Source organism: Euprymna scolopes, chromosome 8 (assembly GCF_053919585.1).
Source record: "Euprymna scolopes isolate OS-2025 chromosome 8, ASM5391958v1, whole genome shotgun sequence".
In the NCBI taxonomy this organism is placed as follows: Eukaryota; Metazoa; Mollusca; class Cephalopoda; order Sepiida; family Sepiolidae; genus Euprymna; species Euprymna scolopes.
In genome coordinates this window covers 117,915,581-117,927,641 of record NC_136489.1, presented here as the reverse complement: position 1 = coordinate 117,927,641, position 12,061 = coordinate 117,915,581, and the positions used below count along the sequence as shown (strand labels likewise).

General features: G+C 33.9%; 1 protein-coding gene across 9 annotated transcripts in view; it reads right to left on the bottom strand.

The window, feature by feature from the left end:
* Positions 1–11,359, bottom strand: part of LOC145283733 (WD repeat-containing protein 11-like) — a 147,917-nt gene extending 136,558 nt beyond the window's left edge. For 3 of the 9 annotated variants that reach the window (XM_080132793.1, XM_080132794.1, XM_080132795.1), the window contains exon 1: positions 564–694. Coding sequence is in view for 5 of the 9 variants with exons in the window: in XM_080132790.1 (XP_079988916.1) it covers positions 11,083–11,231 (149 nt within the window). In the remaining 4 variants the exon portion in view is untranslated. Of the gene's footprint in view, positions 1–563; positions 696–11,082 lie in introns of those variants that run through there. The other 6 variants (XM_080132790.1, XM_080132791.1, XM_080132788.1 and 3 more) reach the window with 4 other exon arrangements.
* Between the last annotated feature and the right edge of the window lie 702 nt (positions 11,360–12,061).

The following is a 12,061-nucleotide window of genomic DNA, read 5'->3' as shown; positions in this document are numbered from 1 at the left end:
TACTTGTAAATGAAAAAAAATACTCGAGCAGCAAAAAAAATGACAGACGACAAAATTTGATTTGAACATGGGGAAGGTTGGGCATTACAGAGAAATGTGACAAAAAACTATTTTTCCCTTTCTTTTTGTAACTGCGTCTTCCTTTTTATTTTTAATTTTGTTACCATTTTTTTTTATAAGAGTTTTTTTGTTTCTTTTATTATTTAATGGTTTTACAGTAGTGTCTCATTTGCAATAGTAAAAGCGTTTTTAAAATGTTTTTGAATGCAGAATGTTGTTTAGCATTCGTCGGTAACCAAATCTGTAGAGTGACCTCTGATAATTTGTCCAAGTGTTCGAATGTCGATAGGTCATCAATCTTGTAGAGAACGGATCACGTTGGACATCCTTTTAGTGGGATGAATAGTGCCTGCTATTGTTAGGTATGGTCTCCTTTTGCCATGAAATGAAGACACACAAAATCTGCCGATATTAATATTACAACTAAAGTAAATTTATTTACATCATAGATACAGGTATTAAATTGTAAAAATTCATAGAGAAAGATGTATGAGTAACTTTACTTGTGTTTAGGCCTCAAGATTCTTTGTTGAGAGTTCAAACGACAGTCTCACCGTTTGCCAAAACCGGAAGTGTTTTTCATCATATCTGCACTGTCTTGATGTCCAGCAAAAAGAAAGTGAATGATACAAACTGGAAGTGAAGGTGACTGTATCGCCCCCTTGTGGCCAAGAATGATATTACCAGAGTTAAAAGGCGATAATCGTGTTTGTCATCCATTTGTGTTTGTGTGCTCGCTTGTGTGGAAAACTACTTGGTTCCCATAAGCATCTAAGATACTGCAAATAATAGTTGTTTACCTTAAGTTTAAAAATGTGCAAATAAATAAAAATTAAAATGATTTCACTGTATCCTGAGCAACACCAGTTAAGTAGAGTTCCTATGTACAATGCCTCCCCACGGGACAGAGTTAGACACCAGGGTCGTTTTTTAACGTGGAGAAAAGGAACAAAAATAAAAATTGTCTCAGTCGTGAAAGATTTCTCCTCCACTAACAGAGAACAAGAAATTGAAGTGCAGCATCTGAAGAACAGATACTACACTTTGATCTTGTCCCGAAAGAGTTAGTCTATTATAAAATTATGTGCTTTATATATCTTTATATTTTGTCTGTATCATTCCATTAATTTAAAAAACAAAAAATAAAACTGATATTCATTTTTGTTTTCAAGCACTAAATAAAACCCCAACCCTTATGAGGAGAAATTAGAAACCTAGGTCATTAGACTACTTGTATTAATAGAAAACTGTACACATAAAGCAAAACTTTTCTTGTATAATTATTTTTCCAGCTTTACTAATACTATTTCCTATCAATTTAAAATGCATTAATTTTTCATTAAACTTTTCTTTTTTTTTTTTTTTAACTTCTACAAACTAAAGTGTGACTCTTTGAAGGAATGTATTTAAGCATCATAGTTGTACTTAACCTTATTATATTTAGCATTTCATGAACTCTTTAAGCTAAATTTAGTGCAATTCTGACAAGTAACATCGAAGGTTGTAAGTAATTATGAGTAGAAGTAATGTGGTAATAATTAACCCAAACGAGGAGGAATCTAAAATATTAAAACTTTTGAGTATCAGAATCGGAAAAACGTTAGCCTTATTTTCAATGCCCCAAAAGATTCTTTTAATTTTTTCTTTTTATTTGAACTAAATTTTCTTTTGCTGGTACTAATGATGAAGGGATGAATATTTATTTATTTTAAACTACTAATAAAACTCAAATCTATAAACATTTTAATAACATCTAAATCTGATGTAAATTTATAACCTGTGTCAAGGTGGAGATGATATTTTCAATCAAGTTTGTTTTTTGTCAAGCTTAGTATCCACATCACTTGACCAATCATCACCAAACTTGGTGTAAATATTGGTCATGGTATAACTGATTTTTCAAAGGTCCAGGACATAGAAAAGAAAAAAAAAATTACTTTTGGCGATGATTCGTTTTATATATATTATTCCTTAATTGGAATTCATTTTTTGAGATGAGCATTATATATATCAATTTATTTTTATTTCGGACTATTAGTCTCATCTTTATTAGTTGTTGTTTTTCATCTTTTTATTGGATTGTTTATTCACAACGTTTCAGCCAACTAATTCCTCTGGCCTTCGTCAGGTGGTAACCGCGATGGATAGGAACTTCGAATCTCCTAACTGCATTCTCAGCCATCACTGCCATCCGTAGTTGTTGTCGGCTCACCACATTTTTGGCCAATTAACCTCTGGCACGCTTTGGGTGGGATTGAAACCGCTATCTTCAGACAAAGGCCAGAGGAATTAGTTGGCCGAAACGTTGTGAATAAACAATCCAATAAAAAGATGAAACTAATAAAGATGAGACTAATAGTCCGATGATTCGTTTTGTTCATCGTAAAACTCATCACATGTCTCATATCTTATTAGGAAATCTCATATCTTATTAGTGTGACCTTAACATTTGGCCTTGACCTGGAAAATTTTGGTCATGGTTGAAATTTTGACAAATTCCAGACTATACACGCCCTCCCATTTTTCAAAATTTGACACTGCACACTCCACTTTCTGGTTGGATCTTTTTTACCAGCATTGTATAAATTGACACTTCTTTTCAATAAAAATTAAAGACTGAAATATTGGTGCTTTAAACATTATTTTTAACGGGTTTGTTTCATGCTTATCTAATCATTATGTATTCTAACTATTTCATAATTAGTTTATGATATGAATGTGGTTTCTGTCATTCTACCCAGGGATGAAATTGAAAAAAAAAAAGAAACTCTATACCAAGATCTAAAAATTTTTGTTGGATGAAATTTTACAAGAAATTCTATGACGGCATTCATTTTCTATCATTTTTTTTTTTTTTTAACAATAATATTGTAAGTTGGCATTCACAACAAACAGATTTAACTTAATTTTTTTTAAATAGAAATTAAGAAAAAAAGAGTCATCATTTATTCCCGGGCAATACCAAGAGTAACTACTAATTATCAATAAGTGATTGTTTTTTGACTGGAACTGTAACACAATGTATTATCTGCATCTCGAGTGTTATTTGCACAACATTTTGGCTGATGTAACCTTGTGGATCCATGGCGTAATCAATAAAGTATGAGGTAAAATTCATAAGTAAACAACACTCTTCTAGAGGTTGAAGGTTCATCCGTCAGTGCAAGCAATACTAAGAATACAACTGCAAATTACTTAAGTCTTTTACTCAGTTATGGTTGACTGAACCTCCGTGGATTAAATAAAAGGTTCCATTCGAAATTCTGTGGAGATTCTAGAGTTTAACAAAAAGATTCCTTGTGTTCGACAAGATACACTTGAAGAAAGTTTGAAGTTGTATCTGCTGAAACACTGTGTGAATATCATTCAAGATGAGAACAGTAGTCAGAATAATTCAAATGAGAATTGATAATTATCAATTCTCATCTACAAAATTCAGAAACATAAAATTGTAACATTTCTCATTTGATTTTTTATTCTTTTTTTTCTTTGTTGTAAATCTTAATCCTACGATAAATTGATCACAAAAATCAATTTTAGAAGTTGATTTCTTTTTTCAAGCTGGTATAAATGCAATTGGGTGGCATTTTGATACGAGACAAAAGTAAATGAATCAAATGATAATGTTGAAGAATTCAAGAATTTTTAATTAGATTTTTATTTACCAATGTAGTTTAACTAATCAGAATTGTATGGTATGCACTTAAATTCTTCATTTTCGAGGCATACCTTCTTTTCGATAAAAAATTTCCACTTAATCTGGAGAGTGTTTTTTACCTGGAAGCCAGAAAGAATTATGGGATGCATTTTGTAGCAGTTTCACATAAATTAACATATTTACCATTTAATTATTATTTGTTGTAAATGTTTATTGATACTGGCAAGGGGTGTGGGCACCCAGATTTGCACGGTCGTAAAATACGTTTAAAATATATTTTAATTTGTCCAGATTTTATATATACATTACTAGTGGAGGGGGTAGGGTGGGGTGTTTTGGCTTTACCCGGTCTTAAAAAAAATGCTTAAATATATTTTTATTTGTCCAGATTTTGTATATATTATTATAGAGTTGTGATTTCCAAAGTAAAAAAAAAAAACAAAGAAAAAAAAAGTATTTGGGTACCATCAGCAAAACTGTAACATTAAAAGCTGGTGACGTTACCACTCTACCAACATGACACACATAGATGAACTGATTAAAAATTTAAAATAAACTAAGATGAATGTACAAAATGTATAACGATTTTTTCAATTTTGACCCATTTTTGACCCCTTAAAAACTATTTTAATTGGCTAAAGACCCATAAAAGAACAGTCCATAAAAAATCCAATTATTTTAGGCCCCTAGCACCGCTCTGCGACTTTTAGTTTCAGAAGAGATAGAGTTTGAAAATATGGAGACAGACAGGCATATAGCCTTTCATATATTAGATTTCCTGGTTGAGTATAACTAAAATTATTACATCAAATCAGTTTTTGTTGAAATGATATTAGATATGGATACAATTACACTATAATAGTGAATTTAAAAAAAAAAATTGATTAAATAGAAAAACAAAAAAAAATACAATGGGATCTACTGACGTTTTGTGTCAATTTCAACTAAAAACAATGATATCTACTTAATTGGCGTGTCAAAAGTACTTGAATATTACCGCATTTAAAAAAAAACAAAAAAAAAAAACACAAGTTTTCAATCTTTATCATAAAAAACGATCGCCTTATTTCTTTGGGAAAATGTGATATAATAACAAGTAATTCAGTTATGCTAAAGTAAGGCAAAACGCAAAATTTATTTAAAAACTTAGCAATAATTACAGCTATTTACCTCCCTTAGGAATTCTTAGGTGTTATTTCAGCAAAACATTTTGTAATTTTCGTCTAAAAATTTTTTCCTTAATAATTTTTTTTCTACCTTAACATTTTTTGTAATTTTTGGATATATTCATTACTGTAACATGACAATTATATAGAGACCATTAATTTGCCTTGAAATTCAATATTTCAATTTCGAATTTTGCTATTATAGTGTAGTTGCACCTAGATATGTTTTGTTTTTCACTCGATCAATTCCATGAATATTTTAATGGCATTTTTTTTTTTATCTTTAAAGGTTTCAGTCATTGTAAGAAGTTTGGTGTTATTCATGGAAAATGGTGATGCTTTTCTTATTTCATATTCTATATCAGTCAGATGCAGCAAGATAGAACAGACTCTACTTTCTTCATCCTGACGTCCTTCAAAACATCTTTCAACTAATAAAGTAACAAGCCACTATAAATCATGTACTGGCGACTCTCAGAAAACTTATTTTCACACCAAAACCCACCCAACAATATGTGAAATTAGAAAAAAAGATTAATTCTGTGGTAGTTAACTGGACCACTTTTTGGAAGGGGGAGGGGCTCATTTTCGCAAGTCACACATGCATGATTCACTAAAACTATGTTTTAAAACCTTATATCGCAAGGCAGAGAGAAGGCACAGTCTAAGAGAATAGGTCTCTTTGAACTTCATAGGACCAGCAATGTACTGCAGTCAACAGGGGGGGGGGAAAAAACTTTTTAATAATGGCCCATACTCTTAATTAACTGGCAAATAGACAAGACGTGAAGCCGCTTTATATAAGAAACTAAGAACAAAAGATGATTAGTGCAAAGACAGGAGATGCCTATTGACTTTAGTCATGAAAAGACCAAGGTTGTAGGTAGCAAGAAAAGAGTCAGCAGGAAGAGAGTTCCACAAGCATGTAGTTCTTGGAAAGAAGCTACTGGTATAGGAAGCTGTAGGGTATCCAAACAGCAACGAACTGATGGAAAGCACTAGACTAACAAGCTAAAGGAAATGGACCAATGGAAGCAAAGCATATGTTGGTTGTATTGCTGTCGTATAGTTAAATTAATTAATCTGAAACAATTGATAGGTTCATAAGAGTAGTAGTTGAGGGGCAAAAATCAGAAGCTCACAGTATTAATGCTGGTGTCCCTCAGGGGTCCATCCTGGGCCCAACTCTTTTCCTGATCCACATTAATGATCTTCCAAATCACATCCTTACATCATTTGTAGACATTTATGCTGACGACACTACCATTTATGGTAGCACATCTAAGACAGTAAATGACCAAGTTCTCTCCGATTCTCTCTCCTCTGATCTTGAGCACGTAGTACAATGGGGAAAGGAGTGGCTGGTTACTTTTAATGCATCTAAAACCAAACTTCTCTCTTTACATCATCAACATTCTGATCCACAGTTGTCATCAATTGAAATGAATGGCTCTCGTCTTCAGAAGGCCTCAAGTTTTGACAAGCTTCTGGGCTTGACCATTACTCCTGATCTTAAATGGAACATGTACATCAAATCTGTTGACAATGCTGCTGGAAAAATGGTGGGATCTTTCTATCGATCCGGTAGATATCTCACTGCTGATGCAATTCTCTATCTATATAAGAGGCAGGTACGTCCAAGGATGGAATGCTGTTGCCACATCTGGGCAGGACCTGCTAGAAATGACTTGTCCTGCCTTGATAGAGTTCAAAATAGACTTTGTAGCCTCGTAGGAGATGTCCTTTTCTCTTCCCTGCGACCTCTATCTCACAGAAGAGATGTTGCAAGCTTGTCTCTGATGTATCGCTATTTTCATGGAAAGCGTTCGACGGAGCTTCAGTCTATGGTCCCCCCCCCGCCAAACTTTCACAAGAAACACCCGTCTAGCTGAAAACACTATCAATAATTCCCCCCCACTCTTTATCTGTGCCTAAACCTAAACGTAGATTCCATGAACAGAGCTTCTTTCTTAGAACTGCACGCCTGTGGAATTGTCTTCCGTTTTCCTGCTTTCCGGCTGACTACAATATGGTTGTCTTCAAGTCTAACGTCAAAAGTTCTTGATGAGCCATTCCATATAAGTTATCCAATTTACCGAATTTTCATTACTAATGATTACTATATTGTCCAATTTCTACTGTACACTCTTTAACCCTTATCCTTGAGTGGCCTCTTGGCCTTAATAATGTGGTGATGCCTGCATAAAAAAAAAAAAAAAAAATTACTTCACAAGCATAAATTATGTCTAATGATTAACTAGAGAGAACCCAAGTACAAATATACACATTTATTAACACACTGACAAATGCAATACGGACAAGTAACACAACATCACAGAGCAATACAAATATTTATAGCTCACCCGTCCTACCCTATGCCTGTTAATTAAGAGTCTTTTTTTTCATCCTCACTGAATTGTTGTTGCCAAGGCTGCTGGAAAAATGTTGTTCTTTTTCTAATATTAAAGTTAGCAAAACAAAGTATTAACTTCTTAAAAAATAATAGACAGTTAAACAAGAAAGTTGCTGGAATCTGTTAAATAGAGAAGTAGTCAACCACCTCAGCAAAAATAATCTCCTTAGTGACATGTAATACGGTTTCCGTTCTGCTAGGTCTACAGCAGATGTGCTAACAGTTATATCTCATAGGATTAGCAAATCTCTCAATGGAGGCTTCCTTTCTAGGGCAATTGCCCTTGACATATCAAAGGCCTTTGATAGGGTATGGCATAAAGGTTATCTCCAAAATATCTCAAGCTGTGGTACAGCTGGAAATGCCTTTTAATTATTAAATCATTTCTCTCTGATAGATTCATAAGAGTAGTGGTTGATGGGCAGAAATCAGAAGCTCGCAGTATTAATGCTGGAATCACTTAGGTTCATCCTGGGTCCAACTCTCTAACTGATCTACATAATTGATCTGCCAAATCACATCCTAAGATAATTCGTAGACATTTATGTTGACAACATCACTATCTATGGCAACACTTCAAAAGCTGTAAATGACCAAGTTCTCTCTGATTCTCTCTCCTCTGATCTTGATCACGTGGTACAATGAGGAAAGAGGTGACTGGTTAATTTTAATACATCTAAAACCAAACTTCTATCTTTCCATCATCAACGCTCTGATCCCCGTCTGACATCAATCGAAATGAACAGCTCTCGTTTTGGTTAGGCTCAATGTTTCGACAAGCTTTTAGGTCTGACCGTTACTCCTGATCTGAGATGAAAGACATACATCAAATCTGTTGCCAAGGCTGCTGGAAAAATGGTGGGATTGTTCTACTGCTCCAGTAGATATCTTAGTGCTGATGCAATTCTTTACCTGTATAAGAGCAAACTATTGTTACCACATCTGGGCAGGAGCTCGTAAAAGCAGCTTATCTGGCCTTGGCAGAGTTCAAAATAGACTTTGTAGCCTAGTGGGGGATGCTCTTTTCTTCCCCGCAACCTCTTTCCCACAGAAGAGATGTTGTGAGCCTGACTCCTCTTTATCGTTATTTTCATGGCAAGTGCTCGTCTGAGCTCCAATCTATGCCCCCCCCTCTCGGCCTGACTTTCACGAAAAACACTTGTCTGGCTGAAATCACTATCAATAATTTCCCCCACTCTTTATCTGTGGCTAAACATAAAACGTAGATTCCATGAACAAAGCTTTTTTCTTAGAACTGCACGCCTGTGGAACTCTCTTCCGTTATCCTATTGATTACAATATGGTCGTCTTCAAATCCAACGTGAGCAAATTTTTGAGGAGCCATCACCACCTAAGTAATAACGAATACTACGACTTGTCCCCTTTGACCACTGTACTGACTGTACTACTATACATTCATCAACCCTTATCCCTGAGTGGCTTCCGGGCCTTGATAAGTGGTGATCACTGTGTAAAAAAAAAAAAAAAAAAAAAAAAAATCCAATCTGCCAAATTTCCACTAATAACGAATACTACGACTTGTCCCCTTTGACCACTGTACTGACTGTACTACTATACATTCATCAACCCTTATCCTCGAGTGGTACCTGGGTCTTCATAAGTGGCGACTCCTTTGTAAATAAATAAATAAACAATAGATATTTGTTACTACATCCTAAATTGCAATGTAATTCTAAAACTATAAACGAACAATCGTATTGAATGAGATCTTTTTAAAAGGAAATTTAGGACGCTGAAAACGTAAACAAGCAGAAGCACATAAGAAACGGAAATGTCGTTTAATTGTTCATAAGTGGAAGAATATAAATTTATGCACGTGGGATTTTTAGAATATGGAAGTTGAAATCTAGGGGAAAAGAAAAATCATTGCATTTTTATTGATTCAAAATTATTTAAAGTGATAAAAATACGCGGTACTTGTGCACTTTTGGCACCGTGCTGAAATAATAACGTTATTATTTTGGAAGCCATTCTTAACATAGGGAGGGTGTAACTATTCTGCTTCCACATAACAATTTAATAATAATAATAATAAAAAGATATCGTGAAGCTTAAATTTAACCCCACAAAAACTATTTACAAGTAGCGCGATGGCACAAGTGCACAAGCACTAAATATGCTACGTTCGGTCACAGTTTGGCTAGCATATACAAAGTGTTGTTTGACAATTAAGAACCGATTGTGACAATTTCTTTATGAAGTACACTACTACACTACCCTCCCCCTCCAACATCCACCCTTCATAAAAATGGTGGTAGTAATGTCTGGGAGACAACAACAACAGAGACACTTGTGCTTGTGCACTTTAACATTCTTGTGGAATTAATTGTTGCGTCCGCGCAAGGAAATATTTAACAAAGGTCCCCCTCCCTATGTTACGAATGGCTTCCTAAATGTATCGGGATTTTAAAATGCGCGAATGTCACAGATAATACCCCCCCCACACACACACACAAAAAAAAAGGCGGAGGTAGTGTCAGAGGATGAAGAACGAAAACAGACTCCCAAATGAGGAAATAATGCATGGGAGGATGGTCTTACTCTTATAGTAATAGAACAGATACTACATTAACCCCCTCCCCCGCCCCCTACTCCCGAATTGATTATTTAAGAAAAAAATAAAATAAAAATAGTGCAATAGTAGAGATATATTTTCGGCTTCACACAGACAGATACCTAATTTCCATTAACCAGTGAACGAAACTTGTTTTTGTTCTGTTTTTACTATAGTAAGTGACGTAAAAATGTGGGGATTTGGCCACGGCCACCGAGAGTAAGAACTAAAGAAAAAGTAATTTATAAAATATATTTTTGTATTAAAAGCAATTAAATATTTCAGTTTAACTACGTATTTACTGCATTTATCTAGGTTTAAACGATATTTTTATTTTTATCTTTGGTACTTCTACAGAATTTGAACCGATGTTTTATTATGGTATTTTTTTACAACCTGCCTCAGCTTAGTATAAACACCCTCGACCTCCGCATGTTAAGAACAGCTTTCGCAATAAACACCGCCAACCTCCCCGTGTTAAGAACGGCTTTCGAGATTGGAGATGTTTATCCCGAAAGCTGGGGTGTTTATACTACGCTGGCGCAAATCGTAAAAAAAAAAAACAAAAAAAAACACTGGTTCAAATTCTGTAGAAGCACATTAGACGTTTCAGAATTTTTTTTTTTTTGGTGTTCATTTCTGACAGCGACCTTTAAACATTACCATCTGGGTGAAGATATATTGCCGCGTTAGACAAAATTTAAGATATTGTCACGCTTATAATTTTCTTTTAAATATATATATAACGTTTTGGCTTTTCTCATTTGATTTCAATAATTGATTCACAGTAAAGAAAAACGAAACAAAAACAATGCATTCGTCAAAAGTGCGCATAGGCGAGAATTACACATACACAGGAAATCTTGTTCGATAGATTCGTTAATACAAGAAAGAGATTAAAACTAAAATAATTATTTTAAAATTAAAAACTCCATTTGCTAAAATCTCATGACCAAAAGAAAAATTGCGAGTGATCTCCCTTGATTACTAGAACTCTTCAATTATCAATACCGAACGTACACAAATGTAAATAGTCAATTTACTCTATATAAATAAAAATGGAAATCGTAGACTTAAATTGAAATTTTTGATAATAAATACACTTAAAAAAAAACATATAAGTCAATCAAGAGTGGAGAAAATAAAAATGCTGTATGCGACAACCACAATAAACATAATAGATCACAAGTTAAAGAGAGAAACCACCCACCAGTCGCAAGCGTTTTTATTCTGGAAATTTAAAACTCCAGTTAACACTTTGGGTGAGACAAGAAGCTTCCATAGATTTCTGTAAATATTGCTGTTGTCTTTTATGGCCGCAGCATTAGTTTGATTGTCCTGCTGTAGTTGTGGTTCCATTTTGTGAACACTGCGTTTACACAGGCAGCAGGAAACCTGCTGCAGTGCGAGCGTGTGTGTATGTTAAAAACCTTTGCCGACTGCTGGAGTGTGGAGCTTGATTCGTAGCTGCTGCTGATACTTTTCTTGGTTGGTGTAAATTTTACCCTTTGCCCCCATGCTGTGAGTGAAAACTTACAAATGTAATTTTGTATTTATTACATATCAACCCCCTAAAAGTATCTTAAATTTTATTTATACCTTCAGATTAGGGGGTTCACTTTACTATATAAATATGATGTAAAATGATCATCTACCAACCGACCAAAAAGTATTATTGATTACTCAGTATTTGACTACATTGCATAGGATAGAACGAGTAACCATTTTTTTACATTACCAAAATAATTACAATTTCTCTCTCTCTCTCTCTCTCTCTCTCTCTATATATATATATATATATATATATATATATATATATATATATATATATATATATATATAAATTGTAATTCAATGAATTTCAAAAAACTCTCATTGAAATGAAATGAAGTGGTTGAGTTTCATATCAAAGAATTTTTATTATTCTAAGCAAGACAAAGAATGTTTTAGAAAATTAATCTCCTTAACCTATAGGGTTTCGATCTACCATCTCATCAGAGAAGAGAAAATATTAGCAAATAGTTATAAAGGTATGCACCCTATTTGCTAAAGTCAGTGAGACATGGAAAGTCAAAGTGAAATAATACATTTATCAGAAGTCCTGTAGCAGGAGGATTTGTAGAAAAAGGATATGAATGTTTTTGTTGATCCAACTTGCTTGGTAAAATCCATATTATACGTTCTTTACA